General features: G+C 37.2%; 1 protein-coding gene across 2 annotated transcripts in view; it reads left to right on the forward strand.

The window, feature by feature from the left end:
- Nucleotides 1–7,198: 7,198 nt before the first annotated feature.
- The window catches only part of LOC5565398 (myosin heavy chain, cardiac muscle isoform), a 37,290-nt gene continuing 30,865 nt past the window's right edge, over nt 7,199–13,623 (forward strand). Inside the window, exons 1-2 of one of the 2 annotated variants that reach the window (XM_001649646.2) lie at nt 7,199–7,337; nt 7,394–7,690. In XM_001649646.2, coding sequence (XP_001649696.2) covers nt 7,265–7,337; nt 7,394–7,690 — 370 coding nt within the window. In that variant the 5' untranslated portion in view covers nt 7,199–7,264. The remainder of the gene's footprint in view (nt 7,338–7,393; nt 7,691–13,623) is intronic. The other variant, XM_021845284.1, reaches the window with a different exon arrangement.

Here is a 13,623-nt window from a genome sequence, read left to right on the forward strand (position 1 = left end):
CCCCCAAGGAATTATGGAAGATCTCCGGATTCATATGACCGATTATCAATATCGACACATATTTTAAAACTAGAAGAGATTTTGAAAGCTTGTGAAAGAAATAGTGCAAATATATCGAGAAACAAAAAAGTTATCGCGATTTGAATACTTTTTAGCGGTAAAAAATGAAGCTACCGGTAGAGAGGTTAATAGTGATGGGTTTTATGATATCGGGAGGTGGCCGATCAATGAGAGAATGTGCAGGTTGGCTTGCAATTGCAACATCGCTCAGGATGGCCAGGAGGAGGAAATCAGACCAACTAATGGAAGCCTTACATACCGATACATCTGCAGATCACCACAGCAGACAGAATCACAAATCGACCTCGTTCTGATTGATGGACGGCACTTCTCCGACATTATCGACGTCAGGACCTATCGTGGCGCTAACAACGACTCTGACCACTACCTGGTGATGGTTAAACCACAGACAAACAGACGTCACACTCTCATCGATGTCCATCGACCAACTTTTTAACGATCGATTCGAATATCTGGTAGGTGGTCAATCGACCACCAGCAGCGCTCGCGTCGTTTTTGTTCGTGTTTGACGTTTACACACTACCGCCACCTGTTGGTCCATCGGCCAACTACAGTGTTTTTAGCATTGGGCGTACATGTTTTCGCGACTATGATTTTGATCGCAATTTGTTCTAAGTGTTACGTCTGTTTCTCTGTGGTTAAACTGTGCTCAAAACTCTATGTCGTTAACAACGTACGGTACCGACGGCCGCCCTGGTATGACCTATAGCGGCTTAAGCAACTGGATGTCGCAGCGGCATACGTGCAGCACCTCGAGGCTGCATTACCGGAAGAGGGTGAGCTGGATAAAGTCCCTCTTGAGGACTGCTGGAGAACAGTGAAGGCAGTTATGAACAATGTAGCTGAGAGCAACGTTGGGTACGTGGGACGGAGTCGACGGAACGATTGGTTCGGCAAGGAATGTAGGCAGATTATGGAAGAGAAGAATGTTGTGTGGGCGGTCATGCTGTAGCAAGGGACTCGGCAGAACGTGGAACGCAATAGACGAAAACGGCAACAGCGGACCTGTCTCTTTCGGGAGAAAAATGCCGCCTGGAGGAAACGGACTGCGAGGAGATGGAACAGATGTGCCGATCGCAAGAAACACGTAAGTTCTATCAGAAGCTCAAGGCATCCCGCAACGGCTTCGTGCCGCGAGCCGTGATGTGCAGGATGAAGAATGAGAGCATTTTGACGGACGAGCGTGAGGCGATCGGAAGGTAGAGGCAGCACTTCGAAGAGCATCTGAATGGCGCTGAGAGCACAGACAATGAAGGACGGGACAACGGAGGAAATGCCTTCGTCAGTACTGTGGGCGATGGAAACCAACCAGCCCCCACTTTGAGGGAGGTTAAGAGTGCCATACAGCAGCTCAAGAATAAAGCTACTGGTAAGGATGATAGCTGAACTCATAAAGATGGTCCTGGAGAGGCTGGCCTTTTGTCTACATGGGCTGATAGGCACAATCTGGGAAACAGAACAGCTACCAGAGGAGTGGAAGGAAGGCGTAATATGCCCCATCTACAAGAAGGACGACAAACTAGATTGTGAGAATTTCCGAGCGATCACCATTCTAAATGCGTCCTACAAAGTATTATCCCAGCTCATCTTCCGTCGTTTGTCACCTGTAGTAACGAGTTTGTGGGAAGTTATCAAGCCGGCTTCGTTGACGGCCGATCGACAACGGACCATATCTGGACTGTACAACAAAAATGTCCTCCAAAAATGTCCTCCAAAAATGTCGTGAATACCAGCTCCCAACGCATCACCTTTTCATCGATTTCAAGGCGGCATACGACAGTATCGACCGCGTAGAGCTATGGAAAATCATGAACGAGAACAGCTTTCCCGGGAAGCTCACGTGACTGATAAGAGCGACGTTAGAAGGTGTGCAAAATTATGTGAAGCTTTCAGGCGAACACTCCAGTACGTTTGGATCCCGCTGGGGACTACGACAAGGTGATGGACTTTCGTGCCTGTTGTTCAATATTGCTTGCAAGCACTTGGAGTCTTCGACCGTCGGGTACTTAGGACGATCTTTGGCGGTGTGAGGCGGCAAAGGATGAATCACGAGCTCGTTCAACTCTGCGGCAAACCCAATATCCAGAAGGTGGTCAAAGCTGAAAGGTTACGATGGGCAGGGCATGTTTCAAGAATGCCGGACAACAACCCTGCAAATTGGTGTTCAGTTTAGTTGCGGCTGGTACAAGAAGACGTGGAGTGCAGCGAACTAGGTGGGCGGATCAAGTGCGTATAGATTTGGCGAGCGTGGGGCAGAACCGAGGATGGCGAGATGCGGCCACGAACCGAGTATTGTGGCATGAAATTGTTGATTCAGTGTTATCTGTTTAGATGTTAACTATATAAATGAAAAAGAAACGGTTTATCATTCGGGGCCTTCCTTAGCCTTCCTTAGTGGTTAGAGTCCGCGGCTACTAAGCAAAGCCATGCTGAAGGTGTCTGGGTTCGATTCCCGGTCGGTCCAGGATCTTTTCGTAATGGAAATTTCCTTGACTTCCCTGGGCATATAGTATCATCGTACCTGCCACATGAAATACGAATGCGAAAATGGCAATTTTGGCAAAGATAGCTCTTAGTTAATAACTGTGGAAGTGCTCATAAGAACACTAAGCTGAGTAGCTCTGTCTCAGTGGGGACGTTAATGCCAAGAAGAAGAAGATATCAACCGTTAAACAGTTTTGCAGTGCCTACTAGCATCATAAGACATTTTCAAATGCTTATTGGCACTGTGACCTTTAAGCCCTGTAATAATCCGTATATGAGTATATAACGCTATTACAGGGTTTGTAATATCTGTGTCTATATACCGATTGCGACGACTGTCAATGCTTATAAACGGCTTAATATTATGATGTTTGTATCTATTAGAGCAAAACAGATTTCAACCAAAATTAAAACCGTTATGAATGATTATGAAATTTGGGAACAAATTTTCCGATTCATAGATTACATGATTGTATGGCTGTTGTATTAAATTGTTGAAAAGAAATTAATGCGTGAGTAGGGAAAATAGGGTCGGTGTTCCCTTAGTGGACGGTCCCCTATAGTCGCACTAGTGGCTTTTTACGGCCGTTTCGCCGTAGCAAAATAATTTTTAACATGAAGATCAGTAGCTATTTATCTAAGTACCATTGACACACAGCTCGATTTTGTTCAAAATATGATCAAAATAATTAGTTTTGCTTAAAATTTTAGCTCCCTTGCACCTATAGTTAACCTATTGTTCCTATAGTAGCACTACTAAGAGAAACTATTTTGTTATTAAACAAAATAGTTGATAAATTAGGAACTTTTTTACATCAATCGAACGCTTTTGATCCACACTTCAAAGGAAAAATATAAAAGTTTTATAAAAATACGGTTTTGATTTGTGTTTTGCCTATTCCGTGAGGCTAGTGCTACTATAGGAACAGAAATTAGGAATAGTGCTACTATAGGCACATGTGTTCCTATAGTGGCACAAGCGAAAATAAATACAAAAACATGAGTTTTCTTATGTTTCATATTTTTTCCACAAAGCCAAGATAAAAAGCTTTCAGATGATCTAAAAATAATTCCGCAGGCTTTATTTTTCGATTTTATACGAATATTTGTTCTTAGCTATGCGGCTATTGGTACATCGACCCTACTGGTGAAAAGCCTTTGCTCAATATAGTTTCTGATAATGAAAATGGTTTGAGAAGGGAAAAACTTAAGTTCTTTGAAATTCAGCTTTAAAACTCATTACAAATGCATGTTAGCTTGGTTTGTAATTTCTGCCAAACTTCATTCGGCCAAATGACACGGAACCGTAGTATAAAACTTATTGGTGATTCTAAAAGCTGCTGACAAAACAGCTCAATCAATTGAAATAGTTTATGCTGACAGCAAAGATGATTAGAAGGAAAAAGATAACCGACTTCCATTTTTTCTAGGCGACATGAATAGTGCCGCCCTGGTGAGTCAAAAGCCAACTAATATGCAACGTTCTCCTAGTGACCACTAGATGTTGAAGTGTTCGTTTATGATATTCACGCTTGAAAAAAGGTACACAACTCAAACGAGGATGTCCGATATTGCCAATCATCTAAATGGCATAAAATGTGGGAAAAGAAGAAAAAACAGCACATGAACATTTTTTAGTATGCATAAAAATTACTCAAATTTTATGTTGGTTCAGAAGAGCCTGATGTTATGTGAGTCGTACTCACTTCTGTGTAACATTTTTCAAGCGTGTTTGTTTTGATTTCTTCCACTTTTCGTATTTTGATTGCACGATGATTCAAATTTAGCTGAACATAATGTTTACGCGCTTTTGACTCAACATATGGCAGTAGTGTTACTTGAATAACGTGTCGTCGGCAAAATGTATGGCAAAATAAAGAGTCGATCATCTTTTTCCTTTGAACCATCTTTGCTGACAGCACAATCTAGTGGAATAAATCTGCAAAATAGATCACTGAGCGTAATAAGAAACGGTGCTAAAAATAAGCTCTACACAGATTTTTTTAATTGCTATTACTCTAAAACTAGTCATACGATTTGAATTTTATTTTCGCAGTCGTAAAGCTACGATCCAATAAATAAAAATATTCTACAAGCTTGTAATTAGAAATAAAGAGCCTTAAGGGGTGTACCAATGAATGGTTCAGACTGCTCATATTAGCAATCAGACAAAAATATTTTAATTATATTTCAATATATTATATATTATATTATATCAAGAAGAGTCGTAGAAAGGCAAATGGACAATGGGAAAAACAGTGTTAAGGAGTTCCCATAGAAAAAGATATACATTTTCGGAAACACTCATAATTTATTTTACCCCAATTCTACGGATAAACCTTTTTCAATCACTCTTTTTATTGCATTCAAATCTTCGGAACAGAATCTCAATAGAGGAACAAAATTCAATGCGATGCTTTTTTTGACATAAATTTACTTAAAGAAGTTATATTAACATGTTTGAATTTGGAGATGAACCAGTCACGAGCTGCAAATCTCCCTAATAAAGCTAATAATAATTTTTGATTACACTCAAAATTGTTTATGCTTGAAAAATACTATGAATAATTCCATTTTTCAAATTGCCTGGCTGTAAACCCAATGTGATAATATCTATTTTTTACATTGAATTGATTGTGGAAGTCAAGTGAACATATTTGAGCAGAAAAATTATATCACATAAGCACAAACGAAAAATCTATTTTATTAGCCTAGTTGCCTGTATATCAAAATTTAAAGCGGTGACATCAAGTTTTTTCGACATAAAGTTCGTCATAGGCAAGTAAGTGAACATGTTTGAGAAACAGTAATTTTAGATTACACTCAAAAATTATACTACTTAAAAACCATGAAAATCAGTAATTGATCCTGTATGCATTCAAATCAAAATCTTAAGCGATGATATGTAGTTTTTTTTTTAATATCCACTGATAGTTGTTAAAACATCCACTGGTATGTCGAAAATTTGATAAATGGTACTTAAAATGTTCAAGCTATTGTTTTTAATTCTGAGTTTTAAGCAAACATGTTGAAAAATAATGTTTGAGTATGATCAAAAATTTATATTTTTACTCATAAATGTTCACTTTTTATCTTTAATCAATTAAATGGAAGATAACATATCGTCGATTCAGATTTTGATGCAAGGTTCAAGTTTAAAAACAGAGATTTTCATAATTATTATGTAAATTTACTTTTTAGGAAAATTTAAAAGTTAGTTCTTTTTACACGTATTCACTTCACTGCTATAGAGAAAATAATATTGAAAAATCTAAATACCATCGCCATGAATATTGATTTACAAGCAACCAAGCTCATATCACAGAGTTTTAGGCAGTTTCTTAGGTTTCAATTTCTACTGAAGCATTTTCACATCAATTTTATGTCAAAAACCTACACATTATCGCTTTAGGTTTTGATTTCTGGTTGAGTTCTGAGATTTTCATATTAAAATGATTTTTGAGTGTAATTTAAAAAATCTATTTTTCCTCAAACCTATTCACTGGAAATATAAATTGTTTTATATTACGAAATCGTTCGTTTGAACTACGAAATTATTCGTTGTTTTCTGCAACGAAACAGTTTCGTGAAATGTATGCAACCAGCTTCGTAATATGATTCAAGCTCGAAATCAAAACAAACAATGATTGTTATAATGTACTCAACACTTCGTAATCGAAATTAGTTTGTTTCGTATTCAGAACGAACATTTATACGCGCTTCTTCTTACCTCCCTCGGTTGCGGTCGTGTCATGTTACATTTTACGAAATGTGTCTACGAAACCTTTCATTGCAGAAAACAACGAATGATTTCGTAGATTAAACGATCAGTTTCGTAATACTAAACAATTCGTGATACGAACAATACGATAACGCACATCTACGAATTGTATATCGTACATCTTACGATTATTTTGTAAAGTATCTGAATTGCTAAATTCTGTCAAGTACAAATAATTCGTACAATGAATGAAAATAGCGTCTTGTTATTTCGTAAATTGGATTTTGGATAAAATACGAAGAGATGTTTTCAGTTATAACTACTATGAGGAAATTTGTGTCGAAAAGAGCTTAATGTCATCGCTTTGAATGTTGATTTACAGGCAAACAGGGTTATGAAAAATGAGTTTTCTAAGTTACTACGGTGAAATAAATTTTGAATGGTATCAAATATATCTATTATTTTCGGTATTTCTCAAACATGTTTACTTAACTTGTACAATCAATCGAATGTTGAAAAACAACATATCTGTTCGTACTTTTTTTACAAGCATAAATGTTCATTTAACAGGATTTAAATTAATTTTCAGTGCATTCAAAACATTGTATCACTTCTCAAACTTTACTTCTAAAACCAACACGCAGTATGACTGTTTCCTAGTTTTGTTACGTAAATAATAAATACAACATAGAAAAATGAACATATAAAATGAACACTTTTCATTTGGGAGTCATGGATAAGCGAATGTGAGAACAACCCTACCATTCAGATTGGCAAAATCTTGCACTCAACAACTTGTGAGCAAGCTTACGTGCAAGCCAAGCGATTCTTTTGCCACTCACCGCCAGATGGTGCATCATGTTTTATCTTATCACCTTCCTACACCAAAGATAAGTAAATCTTCGATCAAATGTAGAATCATACGAATGCAGCAAATTATCGCTCTCAGTATAGATTTAGTAGATTGAAGTTCAAGAAATGGAACGATATGAGGAGGACATATATCGTTTGAACTTAAGAATCAAAGAGCTGATATCCAGAAACGATTTGCGTGAGTTGTGAACTAACTTAGATTAAAATATGGTCGATAAATAATGTTGCTTTCAGTGGAATCACAAAACGAACAGCTAGCCATCGAAAACCAAACATTGTTGGTGGAAAATGTTCAACTAAAAGCAGAAACCAGTAGTCTATCTCAGAGCAATGTGCAGTACAAGATGCAACTTGAGAAGGAAATCGCCCAACGGGAACAGCTATACGAGGCCAATCAAAGGCACAAAACACGCTATCGGGCGCTGTTGGATCGCTTCACCGAGCAAAGCGAGAAGGTGAAAATGCTGGAACACAGCCTTCGGTCGGCGGCGTCCACCAAGAGGATCAATCACGTGCCGGTGGAAATAATTGGTATGAATAACTGCGGAGGACAGAATTACCTTTTCATAAGGGATGGTATACAAATTATGTCACGTTAAATTTGAACCTTTTCTTCCTCCTACCACCTTGCCATGTATTTATATGAGGCTTCCGAATATTTTGAAAGGCTTGTCACGCTACGTACCCCTTCCTCTTGAAGCATGACAGATTTTTTCGTAATCCCTAAAGAGAAAATGTAGAACGGCTGAAATGCTAACTGGCTAACTGAACAAGTGAAACAAATAATTGATGCAATGTTGAAATCCACCACTATGACTGAAACAGTTCAAGTTGGGGTAAAGTTAACTAATCAAATTGTTATTGGATTACGTTTTTTTCTAAGGGATCCAAATATTTTTTTTAATATTTTTAATTTTTGATCGTTCTTTGAATGGTAAAGAGGACGAACTGCTTAGCCAATAACAGCAGTTATCACTAAGACTTACTTGCAAACTGGATCAAACTCAAAAGAGATCCAAAATTTTTGGTTGGTTGAAACACAGCTTGGTAATAGTAGTTTACGGAACAAGTTGCAGAATGATGATTTTTACAGCACGTGTCGTAAATTTATCCTACGAGGCTTGCCGAGTAGGATAATTACGACGAGTGCTGTAAAAATCGAGTTCTGCAACGAGTTACGTACAACATTTTTTGCAATTTCGTAGAAGACCACTTGAGGGTATCAGAAATTATATCGGAATGCATTCACCATCATTTCACAATTCTGAAAAATTGTTGTGTAATGATTCATTACGCAACTCAAAACAGTTGCGTAATGAGAAAGCGTTGCGTAATAAATCATTACAGCACTGGTTTCAGTTAGGTAATGACTATTCCCGCACTGCATACTTCAGTGCAGGAAAGTAGGCCGTTTCATGACAGATTGGCGTGATGAAAAACAGCCTATTACGATGAGAAATTGCAAAAATATACTTTCATAGTTGCCTATTTGCCTTTTCAATGCTCTGGACAGCAAGTTAATTTGCTTCATACTGACTAGCAAAAATTGACTCGCAATAAGTCATTTTTTTTTGTCATTGGTGACTTTGATGCCAAAAATCGGTCATGGGATAATTCTCAAAGTAATTCCAACCGCAGAATTTTATTTGATTAGCGCTCTTCAGGATATTTCTCAATTCAATACCCTGATAGCCTCACATGCTTTTCCTCTTTTAGAAACCCTTCTAGGATTGATTTGGTCTTAACCAACTCTAGTCACCTTTGTAGACATCTGATTACTCATGTTATTTTTTCAAATATCCCATGAAGCGATTCTCAATCCTATCAGCCCCACTTTCAATTGTTTTCGAGCCGACTGGAATATATATGAAACATATATTGACTCTAATCTTGATGTTAACATTTCTTTACAAACTAAACTTGATATTGACAATGCTCTTGAAAGTTTAACAAATTCCATTGTTGAAGCCCGGAGCATTGCAATTCCAAAATGTGAAGTAAAATTTGAATCCGTGATTATAGACGATGATCTTAAACTCTTGATCCGTCTTAAAAACGTGAGAAGAAGGCAATTTCAACGCACTCGCAATCCTGCTATGGAAATTATATGGCAGGATTTGCAGAAAGAAATTAAAAAACGAATTTCTAATTCTAAAATGTTGAAAAAACCTCAAAAGCCAATACCGGCATTGAACGAGGAAAACAAATTATTACTAACTAATTACGAGAAAGCTCAAAAACTTGATATGCCGTTGAAAAGCGCGCACAATTTTAATTTAGGACTTACTAGTCCAATAGAAAATCAAGTTACTCAGGGCTTCGAAAATATTCTCAATCAAGAGAACGTTTTCGAAAACTCCTGGGAGATTGATTTGGAAGAAGTGAGAACTGTTATTAAAAAAATCAAAAATATGAAAGCTCCTGCCGATGATGCAATTTTCTACATCCTCATCAAGAAACTTCCAGAAAGTAGCTTATCATTCTTAGTTGATATATTTAACATATGTTTTCAGTTGGCATATTTTCCTGACAAATGGAAAAATCCTAAGGTTGTACCAATTTTAAAACTAGACAATAATCCTGTAGAAGCTTCTAGCTTTCTCAGTTTGCTTTTCTCCATCAGTAAACTTTTTGAAAAGGTTATTTTGAACAGAATGATGGCCCACATCAACGAAAATTAAATTTTTGCCAATGAACAGTTCGGATTCCGCCATGGACATTCAACCACTCATCAACTTTTACGTGTAACAAATTTGATCCGTTCCAACAAATCTGAAGGCTACTCTACTGGTCTTGCTCTTCTAGACATAGAAAAAGCATTCGACAGTGTTTGGCATGAAGGTTTGATTGTAAAATTGAAAAACTTTAATTTTCCAACATACATTGTTAGAATAATTCAAAGTTATCTGTCAAATCGTACACTTCAGGTTAATTATCAGAACTCCAGATCTGAAAGACTTCCTGTAAGAGCTGGTTTTCCCCAAGGCAGCATTGTACCATTCAATGCAAATGTAAACATTCTCTAGGCCTTCTTTATACGGATTTATGCTGATTAAAGGCGCTGTACATACGAACGAAAGCTTCTATGCGATCCTTTTACCAACAAATCTGGCGAATCTACTCAGCTACTTTTAAGCTGTGTTGGCAGCTCTTATTCATATCGATCATTGCTCTATCTCGACAGTCATACGATAAGTAGCTGTGTAACATCTTCGGGAGGCGCTTTCTCAACCATTTTGCAACTGTTGAATAATTATTATACAGCTTCGCTGTATTATCGATTAAATATTATTTTCAAGCTGTTTTACAGCTTCCGGAATTCATATCATAAGTATCTGAATTTAATGTTCCCAACGTTACCTGCCACCGCTCGAACTCATGATCTCTGCATCCACAAGTCTCGACGCTGTCCTTGTTGCCACCACAGTCTATATCGAAAGGCAAAGAAAACACACCGTTTTGTTCTACATCGAAAACGGTTCACACAATATTTTATAATGATCGTAAAAGATGCCATAGCCACGCTTACACCACTTCATCAGGCTGTAAAAGGGTGCGAAACGTCAAACGCAATGTTTACATCCAACAAGCTGAGTAGATGCGCCACAAGTTGTTGTTTTACAGCATACTGCTGTATGCTCGCTGTATAACTAACGACAAAGCGCTTCTTAAATATATATTGAGCAGCATAACAAATCATATTGTATAGAAGCTAAGGGTATGCGAAATACCGAATGATTCCGTCAAATACGCTTCGAAACGAAATTCCGCGGAATTCCACGGAACTCGCACAGGCGAAATTTGTATTTTGCTATTTCGTTTCGTTTCGCCAAATTGTTAAAATATTTCCGCGGAAAATTAAAAACAAACGGAATAAAACGGAATTTCGCGAAATTCAAGTTTAATTTCGAACAAAAAAAGGCAAAGCGTTCGCTTCTACTCCTAGCTACAGTCAAAAATGGGTCCGTATTACGGATCAAATCGACTCATATCATGGATCAGAACACTATAACAGCAAATTATCTTCGAGGCAAACGAATGGTGTGCTAGTGAAAGCATACGTTTTGGTGTTTCTTTAGGAATCGTTTTATCTTAGATTCATAACTGGTCGGTGTTCAGACAGACTGAACCAAGTGTTTTTTCATGGTTCCAGAAAAACGTTTCCCAGGCATGCGAAGTATCGAAATATTTGTGTTATTTGCTGTAATAATGGAACTTATCTATTTGATGATACATCTGTATAAAAATAGCATAGGAAAAATCACATTTGATTGAGTCCTTAACGTATCTTTAGAACGCCAAAATATCATCTAGTCCGGTCTGTCTGAACACCCACCAACTGTGGTATGGGTTTCAATGCCCCACAAATATGAATCGACGCGTCTAGGCATATGTATGAAATTTTATATCCTACGAATGGAACAAAAGTGTTTAAGGATGTTATTGTTGATTGTGATGCTGTATAGATTTATGGTTCGCGTAGGTAAAATAGGTTCTGCGTAATTGCTACTCTATTTGATGAGATATTCTCCGTTTAATCCAACTTTGATCCATATCTGTGTGCATTGGCGTAGGAACAGGGGGGACCAGGGGGGCCTAGCCCCCTCCAGAATAATCCAGGCCCCCCCCAGAATTTTTGATGATAATAAAAAACACAACAAATTAACACGTAGCAGAATCTTCTGAATCAATGTAACTACTTAAGAGATTTTTGTCAATAACAAGAGTCATGGTTACTGACAAAAATCTCTTCAGTAGTTACGTTTTCTTATGTTGTACAACTGAAGTGAAGAAACCTCGCTTGTCTCACATAGCAGCAGCGTAATGGTTCTGACTTCGGTGAATCGCACAACAACCGATAGCTTAACGGTTGCTGTCGATCGAATGGTTACTGTTAGAAATATTTTTTGTTGTATGCGATAAGTGCAATTTTTGGACAATATTTTTATAATTCGTTCCAAATCCAATTAATATTGTTTCAACATTAAGCAGCATGTTCCCTGCATTCTCATTTATTATGTTTTTGGAGGATACCCTGCTCGAGGTGTCCGGTTATGAGAATTCACTAGAGAAATCCATACATTATAGTGTCCAACTCGTATAGTGTCCGAAAAAAATAATTGAAAAAATAAAGACAGAATTTCTAAAGGAATTTATAAGACAATACATAGCAAAAATTTTTGTTGAAAATTAAGACATAACTTTCATGGAATTTTGGCGTATCCAAGTTTTCTTTAGATGATGTGAAAAGATGTAACACAATTATCGCATAAACTATGCTTTTCCAAGAAAACTTATTACTTCATAAATTTTAATTTGATTAATTTCTAACAGATTTGTAGAATTTTTTAAATAGCTTGGATATTCTTTACAGAATTTTAGTATAATCAAATTCCTCAAGGAATATTGAAGGGTGGCTTCAGAACTTTTGATGTCTTGTAAATAAGTCAAATAATATTATGGGACTTGTTCATATTTTCATAGTGAATTTCTCCTTGTTGACATTCATTCCTTACCGAGCAGAAGAAAATAACTACTGAATACCAAATTGAGGTATTCCATACCAGATAATTTTCAATACTTACAACCTGAATGAGGTATGAATGAGCCCTGCATAAGAGGTAAAATACCTCAAATAATACCTTCTGCATATTCTACAAATGCCAAGCTGATAATTAGATCAGGTATTGTAATACCTAAATAATACTTGATGGATTTTCATATAAAAGTGATTTTTTTCAATAATAGTTCACCTTCAGCAGTCCTCAATATCTTTCGAATACCAAAATGAAGTATTTATAATTGTTTGAAACATTTTTTTAATGCCTCTATAATACCAAAACGAGGTATTGAAAACTGAACAATACCTAATTATGGTCTTCTTCTTCTTTCTGGCGTTACGTCCCCACTGGGACAGAGCCTGCTTCTCAGCTTAGTGTTCTTATGAGCGCTTCCACAGTTATTAACTGAGAGCTTACTATGCCAATGACCATTTTTGCATGCTTATATCGTGTGGCAGGTACGATGATACTTTATGCCCTGGGAAGTCGAGAAAATTTCCAACCCGAAAAGATCCTCGACCGGTGGGATTCGAACCCACGACCCTCAGCTTGGCCTTGCTGAATAGCTGCGCGTTTACCGCTACGGCTATCTGGGCCCCTAATTATGGTATGATACCAAAATATGGTATGCATAAATTATTGCGAGTTATTTTTTCCTCCTCGGGTTGTTTGTCTATTTTTCATTAGCATATTGATTTCGGAATATGTTCCCGGATTTACCTAAAAAATGTTACTAAAATTTCTCTTCAAATCCCCGGATTATTCTAGAATTGAAAAAAAGGTTTTAGATGTCGCTTGCCTGCGAAATTTTTTGAAAACCCCAGAAATAGTTTTGCTTCCGAAATTGGCATAGCGGTTCAGGAATCTGTAGAGAAATATGTAGCAAAATAACTGAGAAGTAGA

The sequence above is a fragment of the Aedes aegypti genome, chromosome 2 (assembly GCF_002204515.2).
Source record: "Aedes aegypti strain LVP_AGWG chromosome 2, AaegL5.0 Primary Assembly, whole genome shotgun sequence".
In the NCBI taxonomy this organism is placed as follows: domain Eukaryota; kingdom Metazoa; phylum Arthropoda; class Insecta; order Diptera; family Culicidae; genus Aedes; species Aedes aegypti.